The 27,073-nt window shown below is 48.4% G+C and overlaps 9 protein-coding genes across 9 annotated transcripts; 5 read left to right on the top strand and 4 right to left on the bottom strand.

Annotated features, from left to right (window-relative positions):
- Positions 1 to 1,490: 1,490 nt before the first annotated feature.
- Positions 1,491 to 3,620, top strand: PENARI_c002G10340 (uncharacterized protein; the record flags this gene model as incomplete). The annotated part of the gene is made up of 1 exon (XM_022627845.1): positions 1,491 to 3,620. The coding sequence occupies one exon, from the start codon at positions 1,491 to 1,493 to the stop codon at positions 3,618 to 3,620; it is 2,130 nt and encodes a 709-aa protein (XP_022492309.1).
- A 1,028-nt stretch (positions 3,621 to 4,648) lies between these two features.
- On the top strand, positions 4,649 to 6,972 carry PENARI_c002G00199 (DUF3405 domain-containing protein; the record flags this gene model as incomplete). Its single annotated transcript, XM_022627144.1, has 5 exons — positions 4,649 to 4,908; positions 4,956 to 5,179; positions 5,241 to 6,691; positions 6,747 to 6,791; positions 6,847 to 6,972. The coding sequence occupies 5 exons, from the start codon at positions 4,649 to 4,651 to the stop codon at positions 6,970 to 6,972; spliced, it is 2,106 nt and encodes a 701-aa protein (XP_022492646.1).
- A 503-nt stretch (positions 6,973 to 7,475) lies between these two features.
- PENARI_c002G10653 (uncharacterized protein) lies at positions 7,476 to 9,475 on the bottom strand (the record flags this gene model as incomplete). Its single annotated transcript, XM_022627861.1, has 5 exons — positions 7,476 to 7,795; positions 7,903 to 8,600; positions 8,649 to 9,077; positions 9,138 to 9,261; positions 9,376 to 9,475. The coding sequence occupies 5 exons, from the start codon at positions 9,473 to 9,475 to the stop codon at positions 7,476 to 7,478; spliced, it is 1,671 nt and encodes a 556-aa protein (XP_022492166.1).
- A 2,174-nt stretch (positions 9,476 to 11,649) lies between these two features.
- Positions 11,650 to 12,781, top strand: PENARI_c002G08524 (uncharacterized protein; the record flags this gene model as incomplete). Its single annotated transcript, XM_022627728.1, has 2 exons — positions 11,650 to 12,667; positions 12,723 to 12,781. The coding sequence occupies 2 exons, from the start codon at positions 11,650 to 11,652 to the stop codon at positions 12,779 to 12,781; spliced, it is 1,077 nt and encodes a 358-aa protein (XP_022492892.1).
- Positions 12,782 to 12,809: 28 nt separating this feature from the next.
- PENARI_c002G03448 (uncharacterized protein) lies at positions 12,810 to 13,759 on the bottom strand (the record flags this gene model as incomplete). The annotated part of the gene is made up of 3 exons (XM_022627369.1): positions 12,810 to 12,821; positions 12,882 to 13,198; positions 13,255 to 13,759. 3 exons carry the CDS (start codon positions 13,757 to 13,759, stop codon positions 12,810 to 12,812), a joined length of 834 nt encoding a protein of 277 aa, XP_022492697.1.
- A 1,141-nt stretch (positions 13,760 to 14,900) lies between these two features.
- PENARI_c002G11694 (uncharacterized protein) lies at positions 14,901 to 16,542 on the bottom strand (the record flags this gene model as incomplete). Its single annotated transcript, XM_022627939.1, has 4 exons — positions 14,901 to 15,071; positions 15,137 to 15,252; positions 15,313 to 16,143; positions 16,200 to 16,542. The coding sequence occupies 4 exons, from the start codon at positions 16,540 to 16,542 to the stop codon at positions 14,901 to 14,903; spliced, it is 1,461 nt and encodes a 486-aa protein (XP_022492307.1).
- A 2,700-nt stretch (positions 16,543 to 19,242) lies between these two features.
- Positions 19,243 to 21,882, top strand: PENARI_c002G03767 (cytochrome P450; the record flags this gene model as incomplete). The annotated part of the gene is made up of 6 exons (XM_022627387.1): positions 19,243 to 19,390; positions 20,278 to 20,355; positions 20,404 to 21,254; positions 21,308 to 21,418; positions 21,484 to 21,650; positions 21,708 to 21,882. The coding sequence occupies 6 exons, from the start codon at positions 19,243 to 19,245 to the stop codon at positions 21,880 to 21,882; spliced, it is 1,530 nt and encodes a 509-aa protein (XP_022492972.1).
- Positions 21,883 to 22,624: 742 nt separating this feature from the next.
- On the bottom strand, positions 22,625 to 24,138 carry PENARI_c002G04913 (uncharacterized protein; the record flags this gene model as incomplete). The annotated part of the gene is made up of 4 exons (XM_022627471.1): positions 22,625 to 23,402; positions 23,458 to 23,664; positions 23,722 to 23,761; positions 23,826 to 24,138. 4 exons carry the CDS (start codon positions 24,136 to 24,138, stop codon positions 22,625 to 22,627), a joined length of 1,338 nt encoding a protein of 445 aa, XP_022492526.1.
- Positions 24,139 to 26,099: 1,961 nt separating this feature from the next.
- On the top strand, positions 26,100 to 26,676 carry PENARI_c002G09692 (YbhB/YbcL family Raf kinase inhibitor-like protein; the record flags this gene model as incomplete). The annotated part of the gene is made up of 2 exons (XM_022627809.1): positions 26,100 to 26,223; positions 26,273 to 26,676. 2 exons carry the CDS (start codon positions 26,100 to 26,102, stop codon positions 26,674 to 26,676), a joined length of 528 nt encoding a protein of 175 aa, XP_022492754.1.
- Positions 26,677 to 27,073: the final 397 nt, after the last annotated feature.

Here is a 27,073-nt window from a genome sequence, read left to right as displayed (position 1 = left end):
AATCCAAATTCAAATTTAAATCCGAACCTCAGCTTTTTTGTCAGCATTCAAGCCCAATTTCTCCTATTGGGCTGTTACGAGGCTTCCAAGAGCCCCATGGCCAGAACATGGCACTATTGATTGGAATTACAAAGACAGGCATGAAGTAGACTTGTCTGTTTTAGTGCAAGCGCATACAGTAGTGTACAGTGTTCATGTGTTATGAGATCAGCACAACAGCAACAAAAGAATGTCCCCTGTTAACCTAAATCCCCAGCACACACATTCAAGGATCCACTAAATATGCGCTGGCATCTGAGCTGAGGAGAAGAAATTAATATTAATTTGGATTAAGTGGCAGGGAAGCCGAGCCGACGGGTGTATACTGTACATTGATTAGTAGCGTGGTTGATCAGCCCAGCCCCAGCTGAGCGGTCACGTAGGGGGATCCACTGAGGCTTGGAGATGAAGCACCCCGGATCGAGGGGAAAGTACGGAGATTAATAATAATAATAATCATAATCATAATAACAGTAATAAACAATGTGTTTCAAATCCAAAAGTAAATTATCCAGAGATTCCTGCGGAGAATTCTTTTCCAGATTACATGTACCCGAAGGTTCACGACGCGTAGGCTTGGATCGTCTAATTGTCGGGGTTGGGTGGGGTGTGATCTATCGCAGACAATGGGATTATTGGATTATTGGATTATTGGATTATCTGCTGGACTGGTCATTTCTGTGAGCTTAGATGATCTTGATTTGGAATGTAAAAGTATAGAAACTTACGTGTAGAACTACAGTATTTGTATACATAGACTGAAACTAAGTTGTAGATGGAGCCGATGATGACATGGCCCCTCCCAACCATGGAACAGTTGAACGTCTGTTCTGGACCTTGAAATCTGCGCCACTCGGTTCTTCGGCCTGATCCCGCCTGATCCGAGTTTAAAACTTCCTCGACTTCCCTTCTGCCTGAAAATTTCCCTATTTCTTTAACCCTTACAGTACTCCCCGGGGATAGCTTCGGATCCCTGCTTTAGAGTTGTCTAGGTAAGCCGAGTTCACAGCCTGCACTTCGCACTTCGACTTCGCCTTGAGTGGCGCTCTATCGAAAGCCTCTCGATTTATTGACAGTTGCATATTCGCACTCCTGAATCTCTATTAACTTGACTCTAGTCGTTCTCATATACCGAACCCGTCGATCCGCGGCCAGGCACAGTCACATACCTCTCTCCGCATTCCTCAGTCGCAAGGCGGGTCCTACCGGATTCATTCAACATCCCTATCCGATATTTCCGTCTGTACATTCCAGATCGCATTGGGAATCTACCCGAGATCAATGCGTGCTGTTCACAGCACAACTGCCGCATTACAGATAGTTCTCCGTGTATAGATCTCTCGCGCGCCGGGCACAACGATTTTCTGCGCCGAGCGCATTATCACTTATCTCTTGTTCCCTTTTCCCCCTCACTACAGCGTCATCGCATTTTCCTACTCGCATCAACCATCATGCCTCCAGGTCGGTGGGAGAAGACGAAAAGCGTTTCCAAAAAGGGCTTCGATAAAGCATGGGACACTGTCGACAAGCTCGGTGGCCCGGTCAATCGCCTCTCGAACAGATTGGGCGCGGAAGCATTCTGGCCCATGACTATCGACAAGGAAAGCGACAAAGCCGCGCGTATTCTACGCAGCTTCTGCACAGACGGCTTCTACGCCCCCGAATCCGAAGTCAGAACGGACGAAAATGGCAAGATCAATCGCCCCAAGGGCAAGCAACAGCGCGTTATTAAGAAGATCCCAGCCAAGGTTCTGCGGAACGCCAAGGGAATCGCCATCTTCACGACCATGCGTACCGGTCTTTGGCTGAGTGGTTCCGGTGGCAGTGGCGTGCTACTCGGTCGCATCCCCGAGACTGGCGAATGGAGTCCGCCATCCGGTATCATGTTACACACGGCCGGGATTGGTTTCCTTGCTGGTGTGGATATCTATGATTGTGTGGTAATCATCAACACATATAAGGCCCTGGAGGCTTTCAAAACATTCCGATGCACTCTTGGTGGCGAAGTGAGTGTCGCCGCAGGCCCTGTTGGAGCCGGTGGCGTCCTTGAGTCTGAGGTGCACAAGCGCCAGGCTCCCATTTGGACATATATGAAGAGCAAGGGTCTATATGCGGGTGTGGCGATTGACGGTACTATCATTATTGAGCGCACGGATGAGAATGAGCGCTTTTACGGCCAACGCCTTTCTGTCAACGAGATCCTTTCTGGCAAGGTCCGACACCCACCATACGAGCTCAAAACGCTCATGGAGACCCTCAAAGCTGCTCAAGGCGACTCGGATGTGGATGAGAGCGTTCTTCCCCCGCCGGGCGAAACACCTGGTGACCTGGAGATATCAGAAGATGGTACCTCCTTCGGCGTGCCGGCTCCAGACGACCCGGATCCATACGGCGTGAAGGCATTGGAGGCAGAGGGCCTTTTTATCCGGGAGGCCGGCACGAAGGTAAGACCAACTCGTGATACTTTTGAGTTCCGGCCGAACCCTGGCAGCCCTATCTTTGCTACGTTCTCGCGCCGCAGCATGGATAGCTCGCCGCGGAATAGCTGGCGCGCTAGTATGCAGAGCCACAAGAGTAACAGAAGCTATGCCAGCGTTGATCGTGGCACACAGACTGATGACGCTCCGCCAACTGCGCCTACGTCTGTGAGCCGTGCGTCGTCCCGCAGTGCCAAGGGGTCGACTGCTCCGTCGATGAATGCTTGGGATGAGGATCCTGCCAGCTGGGATGCGGTGCCCCTCCATGGATACAATGATGAGTTCAAGAGCGAGGATGACAAGGCCGAGTCCAACGGGGAGGAAAGGCAAGCTGAGAACGACGTCGACGAAGATGATGACATCGAGGTTCATGAAGTCAACAATGCGATCGTCACGCCGCGGGAGAGTGTCCAGTCATCCCCAAAGAAAACGGAAGAACAGAGTGACACCGAAGCCAAGCGTCTCTCGCCAAGCTTTATCCGTGCTCGTCTTGTGAACATCCCGGCCCGCGTTCCTCCTGCTTTGCCGCCTCGTCACCCGCAGCACGTCTGGGGCTCTGGATCCAGCCGTGAATCCACCTCGCCTACCGCTCTCTCCCACTCCAGCCACAACACCTCTCCCACCGATGTCGCCGAGGGTGAGTCTGGCGACGTGCCCTCATCCCCAAAGAAGCTCCAGACCGCCACCGCCATCCCTACTGTCGTTGATGACGAGGAGTTCGTCGACACCGCCGAGTTCCCAGCTGCCAGCGGTGACGAGATCGAGGACCACACCGCCACCGAGAATGGTACCACCTCAGACGCCGAACGGAAAGGGTCAACTGAGACCGTCTCTGCTTCGAAGCAAGAAACAGACGAAGAGCCCGGAAACCTCCTCGACGTCAATGTGTCTCCCGACCTCCAGAAGTCTCCGATCGACTCCGAGCTCGGCGCAACAGACGATACCCCCGAGGTCGAAGAGGCCCTCGACAAAATCGAAGCCAAGTATGATACTATGGAAGGCGAGCCGTCCTCCAAGATGTCTCATGCTGAGCAAGCCGAACCCGAGGAGTCTCCTGGTGGCACTAAGATCGACAGTACCTTACCTCATGCCCGGGCTGAGTAAATGCAGTTTGCTCATCAGCAACTGATACTCAGACTTCGGATTCACAACATACATCTCTCCTTATCCATATTTCCTCATCTATACCCTCTACCGCGATATCTCGTCCATACGCATTCGACTTATGTCGAGTCCAGTCCTTCCCTTTCATTCCTCTTTCCAAAAACGACTTTCTTTTTTGTTTTATCATCTATCTCATCTCATGGATTTTAGCGTGTTGCATTTCAGCGAGTGGAGGATCTTTGTTCCTGGTTTGGGTTTCTGGTTTCGGTTGGGTGGGGAGTCTGTGGTCCCTTTGGCGCTCTGTCGAAAGGTAATTTGGCTCGGTTGCATTATATCCTGTTATTTTATCACTTTCAATACACTCTTTTAGATAATCATAGTACATGTACATTTGGTCCTTTACATTGTGTGTGGGTGGATATTTGGTGGTTGTAACTAACTACCTGAACTTTTTGGGACCTGATATTGCTGCCTTGTAGCCTTGTCTTGTCGCCTGATCGATCTATCAGGCAGTAGCAAACTTTGATAATCAAAAGTACTTGTCCTTCTTTCAAGTTTAATTTGATTTCGTATAATTTCTACTCTCTGAGCTCTTTATGGTTTGAAACTGGGATAAATTTGCGTTGTTATCATGGGGGGTTGTCGCGGGATAGATAGCCCTAAGTAGATGTATGTCTTGTCCGAAAAGCACATGGGCTTTCAATTTGTTCCAAGACTCTTGCTCAATCTCATTAAAGTCGGTTTAATTAAATTTGAGTATCCTGGGATTATATACAGTGGAGTATAGTTCCGTTTGTCAAGGATTTCACTTCCCCATGACGAATTGTCTCGTCATGCCTAGAGACCACGCCGTATAGCCCGCAGGGCAGCATGGGAACATAAGCATGTGTTACCTTCTCCCCAGCCTCGTCAACACGGCAATAGAAAAGGCGAGTCTGTCCGCTAAACAGATCCTTCAACTTGCTGAATCTACCGGACTGAGCATGCTGGCTTCAAGTTTCCTATGACCGACAGCTTATCAGCGCACGATGATTCGATTCCGCCCCGGCTTTTGGCCATGCATTGTTGTCAGCTGTTTGCTGATATTCCTTTACTTCCGACTTCCTCCTCCACACAAAGACGTTCTCGCTCCTTTGGATCTCTCGCCTCTGCCGTTGCCGGAGGAGTTCAACGTCCTGCATCCAGGAGAATTCACCGACCCAAGTGCTTATCCAGATATTCATATTGCTTCATCTCCAACAGATTCGCCCGATGAACCTGAGGGCGAAGGGACTCTGAATGACTTGCCGTATGTCACCATATCTGTTGCTGATCACCCCTCTAACAAACTCGCAGGCAGCACAGATTCTACCAAGGAGGAATCCTCACCTTGACTACTCAGAATGGGTCTATAGAATACCCCAAGCCGGCCATCTATGACCCATATCCTGCTTATAACACGCCCCGATGGCGCAAAACATGGGCGGGAAGATTCGAAGCTTGTCGTGGGCCTCGTGGGAGAGACTTAAATCGCGGCTGCAGTGAGGATATGATGTCTGTCTATCGTGGAACACAGAAGGGTATGTACTGGATATATTCCCCTGCTAAAAGCATCTAATAAGCACCTCACTTTTCGTTCAGGATTCCCTGCCTCCACTTTCGGATCTCACAAAGCTCTCAGTCTAGATCAGGATGTCTGTGTGGATCGATATGCTCGCTATGGTCCCTACGGGATAGACGAGAACAACGACGCGGACATCCCAGGATTTCAAAGACCCAACAGGGTCCTCTGGACAGACGTCAATTGGGGATATCTTCAATCCCAATGCTACGAACGCAATGCCGAGCGATACCGCCCTGATCGACCAGACCAGCATTACAGACAGCACATTCTTTCCTTATATCCTCCAATCCTTGGAGAACATATGAGCATTCCGAGTAAGCCTGCAGATCTCTCGTACAAGGCCCGTTCAGCTGTTGTTCTCCGTGCCTCGGAAACTATGCGATGGACCCCAAGTCACTTTCAATACCTCCGCTCATTGATCATGGAGCTTTCGCTTCATACTGGGTCTGAGTACCAGGTTTTCTTCATGCTCGATGTTCATGACGAGTCAATAGATCTGGAAAATGACGAGGAAGCTGTCCGAGAACTCAAGCAAAGGGTTGTACCATCTGAGTTCCGCAATATGACCGTCCTCTTTAGTGAACATCTACTGGAACAGTGGTATCCGAAGATGGGTGAACACCGTGCTATTTACCAACACCTCCAAGCAATGCAGGTATTTGCCCGAATGTACCCTGAATTCGATTACTACTGGCAATTCGAATTCGACAACCGAGTCATCGGCCATACCTACCATTTCCTCGAGCAAGCCATCGAATTTGCCAGGAAACAGCCTCGAAAGTATCTATGGGAGCGAAACGCATATTTCTACACACCAGGCGCACACGGAACTTGGGAGAATTTCTCCAATACGGTCGCCAACTCGATGACAGGAAAGCACAGCGTCTGGGGCCCAGTCAAGCACGAGGGTATCAAACCAGCCGGACCAAAGCCATTACCCGGCTCTCATCCCGAGAACGATAACTTCAAATGGGGAGTCGGGGAAGAAGCCGACCTCATCACATTTCTACCAATCTTCGACCCGCGCAATACAACATGGACGTTCCCGAATATGACGTGGAATGTCTCTGACAATATCCCACGACGCACTTCTGTCATCACACAATGGCGCATGTCCAAAAGGCTTCTGATGGAGATGCACAACGCCCAGCGTCGACGCGGCGAGGCCTTTGCGTCGGAGATGTCAGCGCCTTCTTGGGCACTTCTGCATGGATTCAAAGCTGTTCATGTTCCTCACCCCATTTACGTGGATGGCCAATGGTCTCCGAGTGAAATGGCTCGGATCTTCAATCGAGGTTCTCCGGAGAATATTAATGGTGGTCCGGACAGTATTTGGAATTGGGATCATCGCTTTGATTACCTCTGGTACCGCATTTCATACATGTTCGCGACGCAGGCTGCGGAGGATCTCTTTAGGAGATGGATGGGGTTCCAGCCTGATCCTAGACTATACTTGGGTGGTATACGAGTAAGTGTACTACCAATCTATTTATTCTTCCCAGGTTACTGATTGATACTCAAAGCTTGAATACCGTCCAGGGCGATTTTGGGATGATGGTGGCAGCCTGGTACGTTTTCTGATCATGTTCTAATCCCTGGAATGTTTATTTAACTATGTTTTAGGATGAAGCTACCAATGGCCGATTGTGCTTCCCGTTCATGCTTCTTCATAACATCAAAAATACCGAGCCTGAGAAAACACTTAATTTGCCTGTCACGGATTCTGCTTTGAAGGATGATGCGACTTGAGCCTGTTTGCCTCTCGCATGTTTACTGAATCTTGATGCCGGACATGTTCTTTTCTTATTTTGTCTTACCAAATGCCGTTGCAAAATTAGTCTATGTATTCAACTAGAATTGGCTGTATCATAACTAGCTTTCTTTTACCCAAATAAGACATTTTGACATCTTCACATCTCCCATCAAAAGAAATCCCTTGACCCGAATCCCCGAGGGTGAAACCCTTCCACGTGATTATCCAAGGATCACATCTAACATTTAGATAAATTAAAATTTTCTATTAAAAGAATAATGCCACAGGTTGAAAGATATTAAGATTTTCTGGACCTAAATTGGGGCTGTATGGCAAGATCTTTTCCATCCTTCCAACCCTGTCAAAGATGTCCACTATGAGTACCCCTCCCTTTGCAGGGCCCGAAAATATGCAGGAAAAAAGGAATTTAAATCTGACATAGATCCGCCGAAATAGTGTCGGTGAAGCCAAGTTCGTAATAGAGTATGCATGAAGCTGCTTACTCGCCAACCTCTCGGTCAACATCCCACTGCACCCACCGCATAACCCGCCAGCTAAGAGTCCTCTCTCGGATCTTCTTGCCCCAAATGAAGAGCGGAATCCAGAACAGGAGGACAGCGCCACATATTGCAGCCATTTCGCCGTAGGCAACATTATATCCATGCTGATCAACCCATGGGTTCGTGTAGAAACCCAGTAAAAAGCCGAAGGCAGACTTAAAGGCTAGCTGGGTGACGACAACCTCTCCGGCGATGGGACGGTAGCTGTCGATGGTGTATACCAGGGAGACGTTTGTGGCCTGGGTGATGGTGAAATTGACTACATCGTATTAGAAAGGCTCTAGCGTAGAAATCAAAGGGTGAAGAAGGACTTGCTCAATCCAATGCCCATAGTAGGAACAATCCAGTGCATCTTCCACTTAATACCGCAGCCATACAGAGCCAGGGCAAGTGGACCGGTAAGAGCACCGATCATGATAGCGGGAAGACGCATCTCCGGCTCTCGAATCCCACCGTTACGCCGAGTGAAGAAGTCAGCGACCCAGTCAGAAAAATAGCCCCCAAGGAAAATGCCAATTAAGCATCCAAGGATAGCTGCGATGAAGGACAGCCCAGATTGCCATGCCTCAAATCCATAAGTATCACTAAATGCCGGTGAAACATTGGACGTGACAGCTACGATGAAACCAATAGTCACCGACATAACCAGCGTTGCCCATAAAACGGGTGGAAGGATCAGGAGCCCGACAGGACGGATCGCCATCTGCCATATCGACTCATGGGTGTACTTGCCGTGGTACAATTTGAGGCCTTGCATCAACCATCCGCGGTTATGAACAGACTCGTTAGGGACAACTTCCTGGATTTCGGAATCACCAGCCTCTTCGCCTTTCGTACCGTGACGGACACGCTCACCAGAGGCAGTCAATGTGGTGATAGTGTCACTCGATGCTAGGTTTCTGGTAAATGCGGTCTCCGGGAATGTCGCGTATACAATAAGGGTGACACTGCCAATGATAGCAATAGCGACGTAGTAGATATAGCGCCATGGGTGGAATTTCACAATGAAGCCGTCGATAATAGCTCCAGTGGCGACACCTAAATTCAGGGAGGCGTTGTAGAACCTAGGATTTAGTTGGTAATGACCCCATGTCAGCGGGGAGGAAACTTACGCAGTAATAGCTCCACGCTCATGTAGGAAGTAGACATCCGCAATAGTGACAGGCGCCAGACACTCTCCTGCTCCAGCGGCAAATCCCATGATGATTCTTGCCACTAGGAAGTTTGCATAACCTTTGCCGACGGCACACCAGATGGCAGTGATTGTGTACAAGGTAAAAGAAGTCACATATATAGGGCGACGACCATATTTATTAATCAGGGGCATCCAGAGAAGATTACCCAACCCCTGAAATAGTGCGGTGCAGTTGAAAAAATAGGCAGTCTTTGAGATAGGGCCAGACATGCCAGTCTCCTTCCAATTGGGGAAGAATTCCTGTGCCGTCTGGAGAATGGCCAGCGTTGGCCCAGCCGCAAGAAAATTGCACAGAATCATAGCAAAGCATACCGCGACCGCCGTGTATAGCTTGAACCATCTCGGCCTAGGAAGAAGTCAGAGGCAAACGATTCGAGGGAAACAGCACCGAACCATGCAAGTTTACCAATTGAGAGGATCTCTTGGGTCTGAAGACGGCGTTGGGACTAGAATGATCTCGTTGGTCTCAGCATGTCGCAGGCGCAGATGACCCAGCGTCTTCACACTGGTGCCGCTGGTCTTCTCCAGCCCTATGGGGCCGTCAGGATGACCCCGTTCGGTTTGAGTGATATCCATCGCAGCGGATTGCCCTTAAGGCAATTGAAGACTAGAAAGGCATTATCCAGCATGGAGCATCCACTTACTATATATATAATTTGCAGGAGTGGCTAGCAGAGTTGTCTGCGTCGAGGCTCTCCTGCGGAGAACTCGCACGGCCCTTGTGGAACCTGCAGAGGTCCACATCCCGGTGATCGGATATGTCCACCTGCATGACTGGGGTGAATTGCGACCACACGTTCCGGGACCTTAAGACTCGGCCCATTTATGCATTACCGTAGCAACCATGGTCTTTTTCCTTTTCTCTTTTGTACCAGAGAACAGAAATTCAGATGTTTGGTTGTGAACGGTACAGTTCATTCTGTGAAGGAAATGCGGATTCCTGGCGGATCGGCAAAGTCCAAAATATCTACCTCATCAAACACAAGCAATGCTCTGTCCGCAATATGGTTCAGTCGCAAGGGTATCTGAACCGCTGATCATGGTGCGTTGCTATTCAATCCCCAGAAAGGAGCCGAACCTGGTGTTATCTCACTACTTAGAATGTCAGAAAAAAACATGTGATTAGAGGAAGTCTTGGTCAGGGAAGGAATCGGCATATTGAGATGCTCCATAATGAAGAAAACGGGTGATGGGCTTACAAAAAGATATAGGCTAGAAGTAATAGGGGTATAGGCAAACAAAGTCGAGAGTCGCGACCGCAACCTCAACGTGTCAAAAACAATACTAGATGTTGATTGGGCATCTTTGGGCACAAGTGGATATCTGCTAGATGATCTACCCGATATCTACCCGATATCCACATAATATCCACATAATATCCGCAGAATATCCACGAAGCTTCCAAATTAAACAAAATCTCCCAAGTCCATGAGATCACAACATGGAATCGAGATTCCTCTCTAATTTTCTATGTGTATAGACTAATAAAACGAATTTATAGTGAATCCTAGCTACTCTTAATCTTCTGGTACTACCAATCAGTACGATAAGTCTGGGAACTAATATAACCCCTGAGTGGAAGTGTGCTATACACACTTCCCGAAGGTCCACGCTACCGTATTAAGCCTAGTGCGTCTCAGGAAGGATTGGCATAGTATCCAACAAGGCCTCAGCGGCATTGAAGACTGCTGAAACCTCAACATCTTTCGGTATTTTGAGCAAATCATTCAAAAAGCCTTGTACTGATATATCTTACATATTATGTCCAGATATGATCATATAAAACTTCCAACTTCCAAAGTAAAAGTAATGAACGGCTGTGGAGATATGGAGATCCGATATCCCGCATTCAATATGGCAATTGGAGTGGCCCACTCAACCGTAAGCACGTTACTTTTCCCCAAAGAGGAGGAAGAGGGTGGGATGAAAGGCCGAGGGGAGGGGCAATTCTCCCTTCTGACTTAGGATTAAAGAGCGCCTCGCCACTCGAAAGGCACTGCCATACTGTATACTCTCCGACTAAGCGCCAACCCAAAGCAGCTAGCTGGCCCTCGGCGTGACTATAACGAGGTTCTTGAGACAACTCGGCCAAAGAACTATGTTGTTGATAGGAACAGAAATACATGGAGAATCTGAAAATCTAGAATATTTATCTGAAACTCCAAAGCATTGGGAAGAACGTTTCCATCTCATCATGGTCCTCAGAAGCCAAGACTACCCTAGTTAGAATCTCCTTGTAGCAGAGGACGCCACAACTGTCAGAATGCTGTCAGAAGAAGACGTAACCAGAAGGAGACAAAAGAGTAGGGATAGAAGGGAATCTGCAAGAGAAACCAGGATCTCCTATCTGCATCAGGACGGGACTGCAGCCTGGAACATAATCTCTCGGTCTACGCCACCACCTCTATCAATGCTGAATGTGCTTTTTGCTAAATTGACAACTCGCATAGTTTGTATATAAGAATAAGCCTTTGGATGGAATTAGTATGGGGGGATGTACTCCATTGATCCTGATGAGTGCGCTAGACCGCATGATAGAGAGGGCCCGAATTGCAGACGTTAGCACGTTCCCGCTTCTTCGTGGCTACATGAATGGAGTGTGGAACCGAGCGTCAACTCCAATGCTGTAAATCCGGGGGTGGAGCCGAGCAACGACCCCAATGCCTGGAGAATGGAGGTGGAGCCGAGTACGCGGAAATCCAAAAAGGGGCTAAAATTTAGTACACTACACTATACCTAGCTAGGCATGAAGCTTAGCAAGGTACTAGTGCTCAATAACGAATAGCTTGCGTCATCCAACATGCAGAATAGGTTATAAAGGTGTCGACCGCTCCCTCGTCAGCAAGAATAGTATCCAACAGTCCTATACAGCATTCGTCCTCAAGAGGCGCTTGACTCGGTTGTATCAGCAACTCAAAATGCGCGTTCCAAGCCCTTCCGGTTTACTTCACCTCTCGCTGGGCCTCGCAATGGCGGTGTTCACGATGGGCGGGGCGTCTTTACCGCATCTCCCTGAAACTGCCGGTCTTGCCACTAGGAGTTCCTCGATGTCCTGCTCCCGAGCATGCATGACGGCTATCATCACCAAAGTTTTGGACTCCATGGTGGCCCATGACCCGTCGACGCTGCCATTAGCAACGGTCTACAAGGCAACTGAAAATTCGCACCCAGCAGCGCTGAGTATGATGACATCGTGGCGCACTATCGTTAATGTTGCACCGCCTAGCCTGCTGGCAATCGATACCCAGCAGGGTACTGGGTACTTCGCCCTAGATGTCAGCGAGGGCAACAATGAAGCGCTATCAATCCTTCGCGGACGCATCAAGGTGGTGAACCGAAAGATCACTGAGCTCGAGTTATTTATCAACCGTAACCGCGGTGACCACGGCTTCTCCTACAATTCTACTCAGCTTTCGCCAAACTATGCCAGTTTAATGTCGCCACCGGCTGATCGGAAGAGAGATAGCCGGGCCTCTCTCGAGGCTCTAAGCGAGGCTCTATTTTCGACTACCAAAAACCTATCAGTTACTATCAGTGACACCTGCCAGTTCACTGAGTTAGGATGGAAGGTTGTCGATACTGGAGTGTACGGCAACGGCACGACCGAGCCTCTCGGCTGTAACTGGCCGGATAGCCATCCTACCGATGACAACGCACGTGTGAACCTGCTTATTGACGAGGAATTGGGCTTTGTTGTCACGAGCGGCATTGTCCCCGGCAAAGTCTACCCGTACAATGGGAATGTTTCTGCCTTCATCCCAAACAAGATGCCTGCAGCGCAGGAAGCCCAGGACGTGTGGTTCGCGGAGATGAAGGCTAAAGCAACGCTACCCCTGCTGTCTCCCACAAACGCCACAGGCGATACTCTCGAAGTGCTCCAGTTTTACAACGGCAAGCTCCAGGCCATGCAGATCAATGTTTACTTGAGCGGCCCGGGTATGTCATCTCCTTGGTTGTAGTGAAAATGATGATATGACGCATGAGGGAATAGATCCAGAGTCCTACTCACAAGGATCTGGCTGGCTGAAGTTTCGATCGATCAAACTATGACCGAAATAAATGCTTAAGCGGTGTTCATTCAGTCATCTCGCTATTCTTACTTACAGAATGAAATCCAAGTTTGATTCATCAGTGAATGGTGTAAGGGTACGATAAGGTGGACAATTTTCTTATGATAAGGCGGAAACGAATACGAAGAGGGTTGGGAGAGAGTGTAGAAGGGAGCGTACTGGCAGAGAGTTGTGGCAGAGTCGTCGTCTGACCGACAATAAAGATAGGCACTATACCATTCTTTGTGTTCTCGGCGACTGCCGAGGCCAGTTTCAAATCCAACCTTGACCTCCAAGTCATTATCCACAATGCCTTGAATAAAGTCTTCGTCAAGGATATAGTCCTGTAGGTAATGTTCTAATATTTTCAGGGATGCCGAGATGTCGGGAGCAGCCTGTGCAACCACCGCTGGGCGATCTGGAAATGCATATTGCCGGATCCCAATAGGAAACACAGGTTTGAAGGACAGATACCTGAGCCGCGAAAATCAGGATCTTTAACGCCATTGGCATATTTGATGAAGTGGCCAAGTTCGTGGCATATCGGGATGCGAAAGTTCTCGTCCACTTCATCCTGCGCCGCTGCCTCGTTGCATACTCTCTCCACAACCTCCAGGAACATTTGGCGCCATTCATCATTTACCAACGTTGGTGGAATGATTCCATCCATATTCTCACAGTATATGGAATTGACATCTTCCAGCCGTGTAGCATTTCTGGCCTCGCGAGATTGTCGAACAGGACCTAGAGGAGCGAAATCACCCCACCTTTCCTTGCCTTTGGCGCCTAAATCAGGCCAGTACAAGCTCATTTTGCTCAATTTCTCTTCTTCGGTAGAGATACCCAGGGCTTCGATCTCATCGATGCGGTCTTGCAGGAATCGCCGATTAGAAGACTCCATTTTGGTGCGAAATCGTTCCATGGCCAGACGCATAGTTTCAGCTGGATCTACGTCTGGGGATTGCATGTCGCAGGCCATAGTCAGTTGGGTGGAAATAGGCCTTAGTTCGTGTGGGAGACAAGGCAAGGAAAACAAACCGGAAGATGGATTTTCTGTGGCAGTGGACAAGTTACTCATAAAAGCGGCGGCAGCTAAGATAGGAAAGCCCCACCCGGCAGAGGAAATCAAGTACGTATGGCTACCTAAGTATATAACTCTAGGTGTCCGATATTTCAAGCAAATACAGCACTGTGTCGTATCTATATACTCAGAACACTGAAATGGAGAATGCTCGGACGTGCAATAGAGTACATTGTGAAGTGCCATCTTTGCATTCACAAAGAACAGGCCCGACCCTGATTTCGGATCTCTGAATTCCCTTCTCCCGGGAACGATACTTCGTAGTCAGAAAACAATGCCAGGAAAGGCGAACAGATAGAATTCTTCCAGCCTAAATTGGAATCTCTTCCACCTAAACGTGCTTTCGCTTAATTATAATATCCTACTGGCAAAACTTGGCTATACACCACGATCGGGATCTAAGAAGGACTTACGCAATGACCCTTTCACGAGCTACGCAGCAGTGTTCCTGAGTCACGCTAAAATCTATCGTTTTGGAGTCAGAATAGGTTGGCTTTCTCTTAGTGTCCTATCTTACTATCAGTTACTAGGATTGCTTGAGAATTTTACTCTATTTGAAGAACGAACGGGAGACATCGTTTAGCTATTGGTATTTGTTTTAGAGGATAGTGAGTACATAGAGAATTTAGAAATTATGCTGCGAGAATACATGGTCTGGAATGTGGGGATTTTGATGCGGAATGCCGACTTCAAAAGTTTCCTGGGGCGAAACTTGTCGTTAGAACAGACTGTCTTTCGTTCAATGTGGGAATAAGGTGAGTTTATAAATTGAATGTGCTGCGATCTCTATACGATCTTCCGTATATGTGGAGATCTGATTAAAATCACTGACTAATGTGCGCTAATGCAGTCATAACTAGCCAATGGTTTTAGTGTGTCAACCCGAAAGGCGCAGGCCCTCAAAGAACCCGCAGTCAGCCGTCCCTGTTTTACCCTTCATCATCTGTCTGTCTGTCTGCCCGTCCGTCCGTCGGTGACGATGAGTGATATGATGAGATGTAATAAACTTGTTCAAGTAGAGCTACCTCACAGGTTCAACCTAGTAAGCATAATAAAGACGTGACTCATCACTATTCTGGCGGATCTTGCGGTTCGCGCGCTGCAGCCAGATCCTCATAGCCCAGGCACAAGCCGCGCAGGTAATCGAGAATGCGGCGCTGGATGACATGGCGATTGTGTAGCGTGGTTCGTCGGAGGATGGCCAGAGGTACTGCTCACAGTTAGGACCAATTCTCTTTTCCGAAGGATGAAAATAGAAGGAAAAGGGAGACAAACCGGAGTCCAGATAAACGAGATATTAGCACAGGTGTTGACGATAGCCAGAGCTGAAGCTTTCTTCTCCTTCGTTTGACCGCAGGTACTCGAGACCCAACCGAGGATGATTGAGTTGACTATTCCGGCAAATCAGTAACCAGAGACAAAGAAAGAAAGTAGTCATCGGTGTAACATACCAGCATAAGTACCAATCGCAAAGACACACATGGCAAAATACCTCGCACCGGTATTCAGAGTCGCACATCCAAGGACGAACCCGAATATCGCAACCGCCTTCGCAAAGGTGATATGCCATGTTCGCTCGTTCATGCGGCCAGAATTCCAGGACCAGTATACAGAGATGATACCGGCGATGAGATAAGGCGGGCATGTGAGAACTAGAGTAATTGTAGTGTTGAAGCCGAGGGTTTCGACAGCTGTTGGGAAGAAGTTCTTGAAGCCGTTGGCTGCGAGATGCATGTGCTGCATGAAAGCAAATAGCCAGACTCGGGGATCCTTTGCGGCTTCTTTGACACCGCTGAATGTGCTGGTTTGGTGGCGGGCTCCGACGGTGTCAGCGAGGATGCGCTCGTGGGCGAGCTGCCGTTCGTCTTCGGTGAGCCAGCGGGTGTGGAGAGGATCGTCTGGTAGCACGAAGACGGAGCAGACGGCTACGACGAAGGTTACAGCACCCTGGAGAATGAAGAGCCACTGCCAGCCGGTGATACCAGCGAGGTCATCCATGCCGTGGAAGATACCGGCAGCAATAAGGCCAGCGAAAGCTGTAGCGAGAATGTTGCCGGTGTAGAGGATGGAAATGCGGGTCGCGATCTCCTTGCGTGTGTAGAAGATCGAGAGCATGTAGAGGGCACCAGGGTAGTATGGTGTTTCTGTGACACCGAGGAAGAAGCGAACTAGCAGAAGGCTGGTGAAGTCCTTAGCCAACGCAGTCAACGCACTAACAACAGCCCATGCGGCCATGGCACCAGCCATGTAGTATGAAGGCCGTAGTCGCGTGATCAACATGTCTATTATAAAGTTAGTGGTTAGACAGTGTCAGGCGTTTAGAGAAAGATAGACTCACTGCTAGGAACCTGCCCAGCGATATAACCGACAAAGAGAATGGAAACACAGGTCTGGTACTGGGATGAAGAGAGGTTCAGATCTTCCTCAAGGTCATTCAACCGTGCCAGAGCGATGGCATTACGATCGAGGTAGTTCAGCCAGTACATCAGCCATAAAGTAGGCATAATCCACAAATCGAGCTTGCGGACTAAACGAATCTCAGCAGGATCGGTCTTTTTGGTCGCGCCAGAGTAGTCGACATCCTTCAGCTGCTTCTGCTTCTCTTGGTCGATGGTGTCTTCACGGTGCAAGACACCGGGCTTTTCGTCATCAATCTCCGGGGAGATCTTGTTTCCAGTCATGGCGCCGAGATTGTTTGCAGAGGGAGACTGAGAGTAGGATGTAGTGCGACTGCAACTTGAATTGTTCCTTCATCTTGTCCGACCTGGCAGGTGGTTTTATATGATTTCGCCTCTGTGGTGGATCTGGTAGTTTCACAGCATATCGCGTGGAAAGCTAGCTTACCCCGGACATGTCACCCCGCATCCTGCCAACGTGGGCCCCGTTATATCAGTCTATCTGAGTTTTAACTCAAGAGCTAAACCAGACAACGGAGACCCAATGAACGGCATGTACGAGCCCAGTCTTGCCATGCCCAGCATCTAGCAAGTACAACGAGCCGGGACTCCGATGCGATGTCAGGTGAAATAGGTCTCCAAGAAGGAGGAGAAACCCCGAGTCGAAGGTTGAAATACAAGAAAACCAAGAGCTCTTGAAATCTGTATGGCCGAGGACTGGTTGATCTCCAGTTTCCAAGAGCGCACAGCCTCGCAATCCGTGCTTGGCTGGCAGCCAGTTCGTATGAAGCGGCATACGGACAGGACATGTCCGTGAATGAGGAAGTCAACTCCGCCAACAGGCTATATCTCTGGCTTGGTCCCCTACTTAATTAACTTTGCTTTCTTTTGTGGCTGCGTGCCAGATGTGCCCAGTGTCTTGGAAACATGATAACACGGTATTGCCAAGCTGAGACGGTATCATGCGGGATATAATTGTCTTTGAGTTTTGTTGATGTATCGGCTTATTCTCGGGTTGCCTTCAAGCGTGTTCTCTGGTTGATGCGCTTGGCATGGAGAACGGAAGGTTCGAGCCTTCGGAGGATAACCGCACATGTCAAGCCAAGACATCTAGCAGGGGAAGGATGATTATTCGCTTGCTCAGCGACAAGCAGGAGAAAAGGCGTTGATTTTAGCGATAAAAAGGAGCGATATCCAATCTGTTTCGTTGAATATAACTTAGCTGTCAACTGTGGAACTGTGAAACTGTGAAACTGTGAAACTGCTGCGAGGGATCCAGTTCATTTTTTAAAGTTGATGTCCCCGCACCTGGATTTGAGCTAACGAGCAACCTGAAAGCCACCCATTTGGGGACAGATAGTACACTGTAAATATCTCTATAATCAAGATAATTTCTTGAACTATAAGCCGCAGAGAGATGCTAAGCTCGTGCGGTATACCAACACGCCGACAAACAAAAAAGTTAATAATGGAGCAGAGCGCTGGGCTGGGTATAGAAAATGGGCGATTGTCTCCTCTGCAATTTGTCTGGCATCGAACGCGCTCCATCTACTTTCGGTCGATTGGCTCGCTAAAGCTTTCTCATCCTCGACAGATGCTATGTAGAGCTGATCTTGAAGATCATTTCTATCTTGGTGCCCCACATCCTGCTGAAGCGGCCCCTTTACCCAGGGTGATGCCGAATGGGTATAGATTTCAACTTCCCCAGCCAGAACGCCTGCGGATAACGGGCGAGTGGCAATCCAGCGTTCACTGTAGCGGAAAGTTATTTTAACATCAGGGTAACCAGTTCAATGAAGCACCAAGATGTAATAGCCCCAACGGTCTCGAAATCAACATCACACGATAAATAGATAAAACGACAATCTCGCTAATCCTACAATCATCTTCAATACTGAAAAAAACTGATTTCAGCGACAGTAATTTATGACTGGCGCGAGCCAAGTGGCTAAGAAGATCCATCCTGAGAGGCTCTCGCAAACGAAGAATTAACTCTTCTACGCAATCGGGCAAAGACGCTTCGCTAGATAGAAGATTTTGGTCCACATGCAGATATCTTAAAGAGGAGAAGCTTGTTAGTGGGCCAAGATACTGATCAGAGGATAAGCCTGTGAGTGCTGGCCTTCGCATGAAGGTCCAGCAATTAGTCTCTTATTACACCTACACATACATTTGCCGATAGACTCTACTTCCCGTACTCATACTGCTACACTAGGACCTCGCAGGGTCCTAACAGTTTTTATAGGGCCCCGATAGGTACCTAGCATTAGGTCTTAGGTTGGGTTGGGTTTTGGAGAAGTCTAAGTGTAGCTAGGTGCTTAATAGACGACTGAGTGGTCTGTGAGTAATTAGTGAGCGATCAGTAAGCATCCAATCAGACTCACTGTGTCGTATCTATATATGTTATACCGAGCAAAGAAGCGATTTATCACCTCCCCTTCGTCTTCGTCACTACCTAATAAGGCTTACTCTCATCGTACCTAGCAGTTTCTCTCTTCTGTGAGTGGCTTTATATCTAGTCAAGCTTGTCTCACTCTCGTTAGGTGATGACTCTCACTTTTTATATATAGTCTAGCAGCTTTCTCTCTCTCCTACCCTTGCTTCTCTTTTTCTTCCTCCTACACGTCTTCCTCCTTCTCTGGTTTATGATCTCCTCTAAAAAGAGTTATAGATCTAGCAAGAGGGTAGGCCAGTATGCCTTTCGGAGTCAAGGTCTATTCCAAAATTCCTAAAATCACTATCGAGCAGTGGGAGTGGAACTCTTAGGTCTCCCGACCTTTCAGAAAAACACACCTAACCATCACGAAATCGAGATCCGATGGTAAAATCCGCTTTGATCCCGACCAGCCTACACCACAGCTCCTAATCCCCTTTCACCTTCTATTCCGACGGCCAGCGGAGAATTACAGAAAACGTGACATAGTGTTTACGACACAAGACCTCGTCGAGTTCGCAAATTTGGTGTGGGACAACTTTTTCTCCGATATGTCTTCCTCGTCATTTTATCAATCCGCTCCCTCGCAACCTCCTCACGCTTTCATCTCAGCCAACGTTGCTACGGCCATTAGCCTAGACACCGTTATGCCTCTCCCTCGCACTCAAGCCCTCAAGTGGAAGCCCCTACGCAGACGCAGTACGCGTTTGTTGTTGTCATTTTCGGTCCTAGACTGTCGTGAACCTGTTGAGCGATCAAATTGTCTTAGAACCGAAGGTCATCCGTCACTATGATCCTGACTTCGAGAGTGGCAAGGAAATGTCCACCACTAGAGCTCGGAAGCGAGGAGAGAAGAGGAACCGCAATACAACTCAGTCCGAAGAAACCAATTTTCATCGTAATAAACTGTACAGGTCAGTATCAGACCAGGGCTGCCGCTGTAAACGGTAGCAGATTAGGTTTAGCAACGGGAGCTATCCGTAGTACTGAGTCATGTCGATCATACTTGATAGATGAGCATCCCTGTCTATTTTCGGCAGTTCAAATATGACTACGCAAGGTTACAAGGAATCGGTGGGGCGCAATAAATGGATCTAATGCAGGTTAAGGCCGTATCTTGCGGCTGTCATTGGCGTGATTTGGTAACCGAGGCCTTGTTGTGGCTAGCTCCACATGACGAGCCTACCACGCCTGCGCTAAGGTCTCCAGCAAAACGGCTGAGTCCGTATTTGCCGCGGGAACGGACTGGGTCGGGCCAGCCGAGCCCAATCTAACCAATGCCCATCTTGGTGTTTCACATCGACTGCATTAGCAACCACGCCGTCGTGACTTTTAGTGTGTGACTTGCAGAATGTCCCCCCTCCATCACACATCGCGCCTTTTATGCTTATAAAAGGAAATGGGATCCACAATTTCACTCTTCTTCTTTCAAAACCTGGGGTCTTGGTGGTCAGTAATAAATATGGCTAGTCTGTTGTTATTGGGGACAGGTGCTGTAGTCACCTATCTCATAGCCAAAAGCATATATCGATTGTATTTCCATCCTCTCAGCAAAATTCCGGGGCCTAAGCTTGCTGCGATTACAGGGGCCTATGAATTTTACTTCAATGTGGTCAAGCGAGGAATGTTCATTTGGGAGATGGAAAGGCTGCACAAGATATATGGTAAGTATATCGCGCGATCTGGAATACCATCATACTAATGTGCATTAGGACCCATTATTCGCGTCACTCCTCACGAGGTCCATATCAAGGACCCCAACTATTATGATGAGATTTATGCTTCCAGCAAGCGCAGACGCCAGAAGGATCCTCTGCTAGTCGCTCAGTTCGATCTCGAGGGGTCAGCATTTTCAAGTGTCTCCCCAGAAGAGCACCGACAGAAGCGCTCGCAACTGGAAAAATATTTCTCGAAACAGTCAGTCACCAACATAGAATACCTGATTCATGAGAATATCGACAAATTGGATCAACATTTCAAGCGCGCCTACGAATCCCACAAAGCCGTCAGTCTCGATGCCGGTTTCGCTGGGCTAACCTCCGATGTCATTTACCAATATGCCTATGGATTCAACAGTGGAAACCTCGATCATGAAGACTTCAACGAAAAAGTCCGAGATGGACTCAATGGACTGTTCAAATTCGCCCACGTTTCATTCTTCTTCCCAGTCATCCAAACCGTCATGAAGTCGCTTCCGTTGTGGTTGCTGGCAAAGATTGACCCATTCGCATATGCGCTGATGTGCCAGAAGGCAGATCTCCTTCATCGAACAAAGGAGTTCCTAGGCGGCAAATCGTCCGGCTCAAAGCCTCACCCCATAATGGAGATTATCACTGGTCCGAGCATGCCAGAGCACCTGCGCGAAGCGGAGCGCCTGAACAATGAAGGGTTCAGCCTGATTATCGGTGGCACTGAGACAACTGCCCGGTCATTAGCTATTGCTGCTTTTCGTCTGCTTTCCAATGGACACATCAAAACGAAGTTGCGAGAAGAGCTCCTGACGGTGATGCCTACACCTGATTCTCGCCCAACATGGAGCCAGCTTGAACAGTTGCCGTATTTGGTTGGTGTTGTGTGCGATTCTGTAGACTGATCCGGTTGCTAACTGGTTAATAGTCGGCGGTGGTTTGGGAAACACTGCGCGTGTCCACTGGGATTGCAAGTCGCTCCCCTCGTGTCGCACCCACTGAAGCGCTAGTGTACAAGAATTACACCATTCCGCCCGGAGTAAGACAACTTCCCATTAATTTATCCTTGGAATTTACACTTTGTACTGATATAATTGAAATCAGACTCGTGTCAGCGAGACCAACTACTTCGTTCTCACAGACCCCGAGATTTTCCCTGATCCGCACGTTTTCGACCCAGAGAGATGGCTGCGTGCTGCTGCAAAAGGAGAGCGGTTGGATAGATACATGGTCAACTTTGGAAAGGGCACCCGGATTTGTGTGGGAATGAAGTAAGCCAATCGAGCTTTTGCTTGTTTTCGCGATCTGTTGCTAACGTGAACATATAGTTTGGCATATGCAGAGTTGTTCCTCGTTCTGGCAACATTTGTTCGTCGCTTCGATATGGAGCTTTTCGAGACAACCGAGAAAGATATCGCCTTTGCGCGTGACTTTGGAACTCCTTATCCTGATGAGGGTAACACCAGTGTGCGTGCTATCGTAACTGCTGTGGTAAAGGAGTGAAGTATTGCTGGTTTTCCGATCTCAACACCATGTCCATACCATAGCCATAACTTAGAATGCCAACACATGTTCCCGAGAGGATAAATATGTCGTGAAACAAAACAACACCTTGAGACCTGGGGTTTGAAGAAATTTGAGAACGAGGAGGTGTTGTCTTATTACATCTGCATGCAGGCCAAATGGGCCATATCGCGTTTGCAGACGCAGATAGCTAAGATAGTTAAGACATCTTGGCATCCAATCTAGAGGGTGCATGGGCATCCCCTCCTTTGTCAGTTACCTTGAGTGGTAAAGGAGCCTCGTCGATGCAGTTAGACTCAACCTAAGGCTCTCATAACTACCAAATCCGATGCCAGAGGTTATAAACTACCCGGTGGGGAGCCTTGCAGTCAAATTAAACCGAGGATTTACATAGGATAAAGGCGCTAGTCCTAAAACCCCTCACAATCCCATCGTGTACGGAGTATTTTTTGGGGACACCAAAGGACCACAGATAACATAGTGCTGGTCAATAAATACTTGAAAAATGAAACAAATATATCCCCAAACACCGTGACATCAATTGCTTCTGTCCAACTAGGGAGGCCTTAATCCAGATCAGACGCAGTTGAAGACTGGGATTCATCTATATCATTGAGGTCTTGATTTCGGGAAGGCCCCAGAAACAATAATCCAGCTAGACAGAGCCCAGAAAATGCGGCCAAGCCATAGTATGGGAGCCCAAACCAAATCCCTCTGAGCTTCATACCTGCGAAAAAAGCCATGCCAATGTCGACCCGGCAAACATCGAGCCGAAAGTCTCAAAGATCCCAATCATCGCATTCATCTTTGACTTATCCTGTGCTCCCATGTAGCTCATAGCTATTGATCGGCATATCGCATTCAAGCCCGCGCCTGATGTTTGAAGTATTAATCCGAAAATTACAAGGCCAATGCGCGGGTTTCCCGTAAGAAGGCTCCCAAAAATCACCAAGCAAGCCGAGGCCCGTCCAAGAATCAGGTCCTTGACAGCTGGCCGCAAGTATTTTGAAAGTAGCTTTGATATCCCAGGTAATAAGACAAGTAAAATGAGCATCTGGCCAATCCCACGAGCTGCGAGGAGATAACCAGCGTCTGCGAAAGTCCAGTCAAATCGCTTGCTCACATATTGAACGAGCAATGGTCCATAAGCCACACTCTCGGGATATACTCTGAGATAGGTGATCAAAATCAAAACAATTGAGAAGGAGCGAATACTCTGACATGATGTTTTGAGATCGGCCCAGGACTGGTTAAAGAATATCTTGAGCGTGCGAGGTGAAAGCTTCCCCAATTCTGAGGCTGCTCTCTCGGAAGACTGGTCTCTCGGTGTGATCGTCTCGGGGAGCACAATCAACAAGCCCATACTGGCGGGAACAATCAAGGAGCCTGTCAGCGTAGGGAACCAGGGTGAATATTGCTCTATCAGTTTAGAAGATATCGCCGGGCCAACCGAAGCCCCGGCCAAATTTCCAAAGGCCATCACGAAATAAGATATTGTTCTAGATTGATGAATGTCAGTGTACTTCAGACTACTTTCTATCAAACGCAACGTACATATCTGTGCCAGGTACCAGATCCGAAGCCAGGGAATATATGCAGGCGTTAATAACAGTGCTTCCACCGCCAACAACCGTGAGAAGCGGGCCCAAGAGGATGTATTCTATCGGCAAGTGATTGGAGAATTTCAGAATAGCCAGAACCCAAGCAACGTAAAGCACGGATCCCGCGGTTGATAGATAGATAATCGGTTTGCGACCGAGCCTATAATTATTTAACGATTCACATCGCTGTCTCCTCCAGATCTTTTGTGGAACTTACTTATCAGCCAGCGCACTGTATGGGAATGCAACAATGAGACCTGTTATGACACGTGAGCTCACTGGGACTCCCTGTCAAGGGACCAGTCATTATGATTGACATACTGGTCACGGACTCTATCACTCCGAGTAAAGCGTTCAGATATGCAAGCTTGGATTGAATCCCATCGTCCTTGCAAATTGCTCTGTCAGTGAAGATGCCCTGCCGCCCGGTTTCACTCAAATATTGGTCGCACAAGTTGTCCTCCATCAGCTGGGTCAATGGAACTTGAATCATGGCACTTCCTCCCGACAAGAAGAAGATACATAAGGATAAGAGAAAGGTCGCAAGGCGCGGTTTCTGGACAGGTGACGGAGTGAAGCTGGGCTCCAACAGCGGGGCGTTTTCGTTCTCTGTGTCATGATTCTCTATGCGCATGGTGTATCGAAGGAAGGGAATAAAAGAAAGCCACTAAGTGGCTATCAAAATTCAAATGAAGGTTTGGAAAAGGTAGGTACAACATTTCGGAAACTGTTGCGATTGAAGGGGCGACATGCAGTATGATTTTGTGGGCCTTGACGATGACAACTTTCCCCTTCAAATTGCGACATTGCGACAAAGAAGCATCCAGACCAGAACACTCGATTGTGGTCCTAATTAGGCATATCATCTATTCTGCTGTCTCAAAGACTCAAGTCTCCTGGTCCCGGATCAGGAATCGATTTAATCACGTCAGTTCTAAGGAAAGATTTCACACTCTTTCGCACCATGTCATAGAAGTCCAATAGCTGCACTGGAAAAGTTATTGAGGTTGATAACGCCATTCAAAGGATCAAAACCCTGCAAGTACCACATATGCATTGTTGGCAGATCGCCGTCTATTTTACCAAGCACAGCTCATCACCACTTGGATGCAAACACTGCGACATTATGACCCACGACCTACGGGATCATAATGGGTCCCCTTCAGCAAAGTCTGATGCTGTTTTCTAAGGAAGGATATTTGGGGAGGGATGGTCCGAGGGCCTCTCAGTTTTAGAAGTCTCAGCATTGATTATGCAGCCATTCAATCTCTCAATTGGTCAATAATTCAGAAATTGAAGCCTCCAAGACTGAGCATACATCACTAGAATTACTTGAGCTGGCCTCTAACATTTGAACCACAGCTTCCTAATTATCCCCTTGCGATAAATCCAAGGCATTTAAATTCTCCCCATCTTTCGGAATATCAGAGTATCATCGAATCTGCTTAGTAGAAGCCATTGGAGCACGGATACTCAGGCCCTCGCCCGTTCCCAACTTGACCACCCAACAGGATAAGGACCCTGCCACATAGATTGCAATTACACTTTCTTCTGTGTATTCCCAGTCCCCGACAAGGTAGGTCCTAGGAACCCCGTCTTCTTCGCAGCCGACGACACCAGGGCCTTACCAGTACTTTGCACGACCTTCGAGGCTTTTTCTACGACGGTGGTTCTAGGCGCCGTTACCAATTGGCGATGGGCACGTGTGAGATAGTGCTGCATGAACCTGCAGCCACTCTCACCCTGAAATCCTTCCGCTTGCCCATCACGTGGAATGGAGGTTTTATTTGAATATTTGGAGATTCTGGCAAGTTTTCCGTGTGTTTCAACCTTGGTTACATCCCCGGCAGCTTTTGACTTACATTCCATGGGGAAAATGCAGTGGTTCCCTGTTGGTCGCAACGACACTCCAGGCTGGCGACTGGATGTGGTCAGTTTGATCACGATCCTGGGAGATTCATTAATGCCCCGCCATATCCAACCTTTGACAGCCTCCAAACTATGTCTGCTCCCCCGGATAACCCCTGCGCCCCAAGCTTTCCTTGGATCTACTCAGGCTGTAAGGCTACCGAGTCTGTCCGCCATCGTGTACGGAGTATATTCTGACACGCTTGTCCACGAAATGAATTAATTTGCCAACGTCCTTCTTCCCATTGCTACTATGAAAAGTACGAAGTTGCGGTCTAGAGAATCGATTTGTCAGGTAAGATACGCAGGATGTTGCCTTGAGAAGGCAAACTAACAACTAGTAGGTCGAAGCAAGACTCACTATTCGAATCGTGAAGCTCTGGTTCCGCCTCGTATATTGTCGCCCCTTAATATTGGTCGACATTGCGCTTTCTCACAAATAAGTCGTAGTGCTATATTAGGGATGTATACTGACTTGATGCCGGCAGAATTTGTTTTTGTCATAGTGACGGCAATAGACAGTATAAAACGAGGTGGAGAAAGGCCTATTTCCGTTAAGTCCGGCCCAAAGCTTGTGTAACTTTATTTTGTTTGAGCAACCCATACTTGCGTTCCTTCCTTATTTCAACCTCACCCCAATTCCTCATCTGAATTCCAGATCGTTTACTCTTCCACCTCTCACCCAAAATGCCATCGGACAACCACTTCAAGAGGGCCATGTCTCTCATCGAGGCCGACAAGACCAAGGTCCTCGGCCTGACCGTTGGAAGCCGTGAGAACGTGCAGCCGGGACAGTTCGTCCCACGCTCGGGTGAGATCTATTGCACAAGGAATTCGAATCAAGACTAACATAAAGACAGAGGCCCAAGCTCCCCCCAAGCTCACCTTCTCCGGCGCATCCCCCACCAGCACCTACCTGGTCGTCAGCCTGGATATCGATGCGCCTTTCCCCTCTTTCAGCGTCCTGGGCCCAATCCTGCACTGGATCCAATCTGAGGTGAAGGTTCGTGACTCCTCTGTGCTGGAGTCCGAAGCACCCTTCGTCGCCAACTACATTGGCCCGGCTCCTCCTCCTGGCAGCGCGCCTCACCGTTACACCTTCTTTTTGTATGAGCAGCCTGAGGGGTTTGACCACAAGGATCATTCTCCAGCTGATGGAAAGGAACTGGGTCTCATGGGCCGCATCCGTTATGATTTCGATGCCTGGGCGGAGAAGATCAACCTCGGTCCCCCTGTCGCTTTCAACTGGTTCCTCAGCAACTAGGCAATTCTCACCAACTCTGATACGTGGCACATGAAGTTCCGGAAGATGTGGCGTTTTCTGCTTTAATATGTAGTCTTGCTTCCAAGGCGTTCACTTGCTCTCTTCTGCTGCTTTGCTGTACTCAAAACAAACTCAATATGATTTGTTAAAGCTACCTCCTATCTCGTAAGGTGGGCTTCGTTAATGGCAAAAGGTTATCCCTCTTCGCTGACAACGCCTGCAATTATTCCTGGTAGATTCCACTATTCCTGGCTTTGGTATGAGATGGTAGCGAACAGCTCTTTTTGAATGATACAACAGGGTCATAATTCTTTTCACACCCCCACCTTTATATGATCTAGATGGTTAACCTGAGGCACTCGTAAATAGACAAAAGAGAAATGAAAAAAGAGAGGCA

Source organism: Penicillium arizonense, assembly GCF_001773325.1.
Source record: "Penicillium arizonense strain CBS 141311 chromosome Unknown PENARI_contig002, whole genome shotgun sequence".
NCBI lineage: Eukaryota > Fungi > Ascomycota > Eurotiomycetes > Eurotiales > Aspergillaceae > Penicillium > Penicillium arizonense.
Note: the sequence above shows the minus strand (reverse complement) of the source record. Positions and strands in the feature narration are given on the sequence as shown.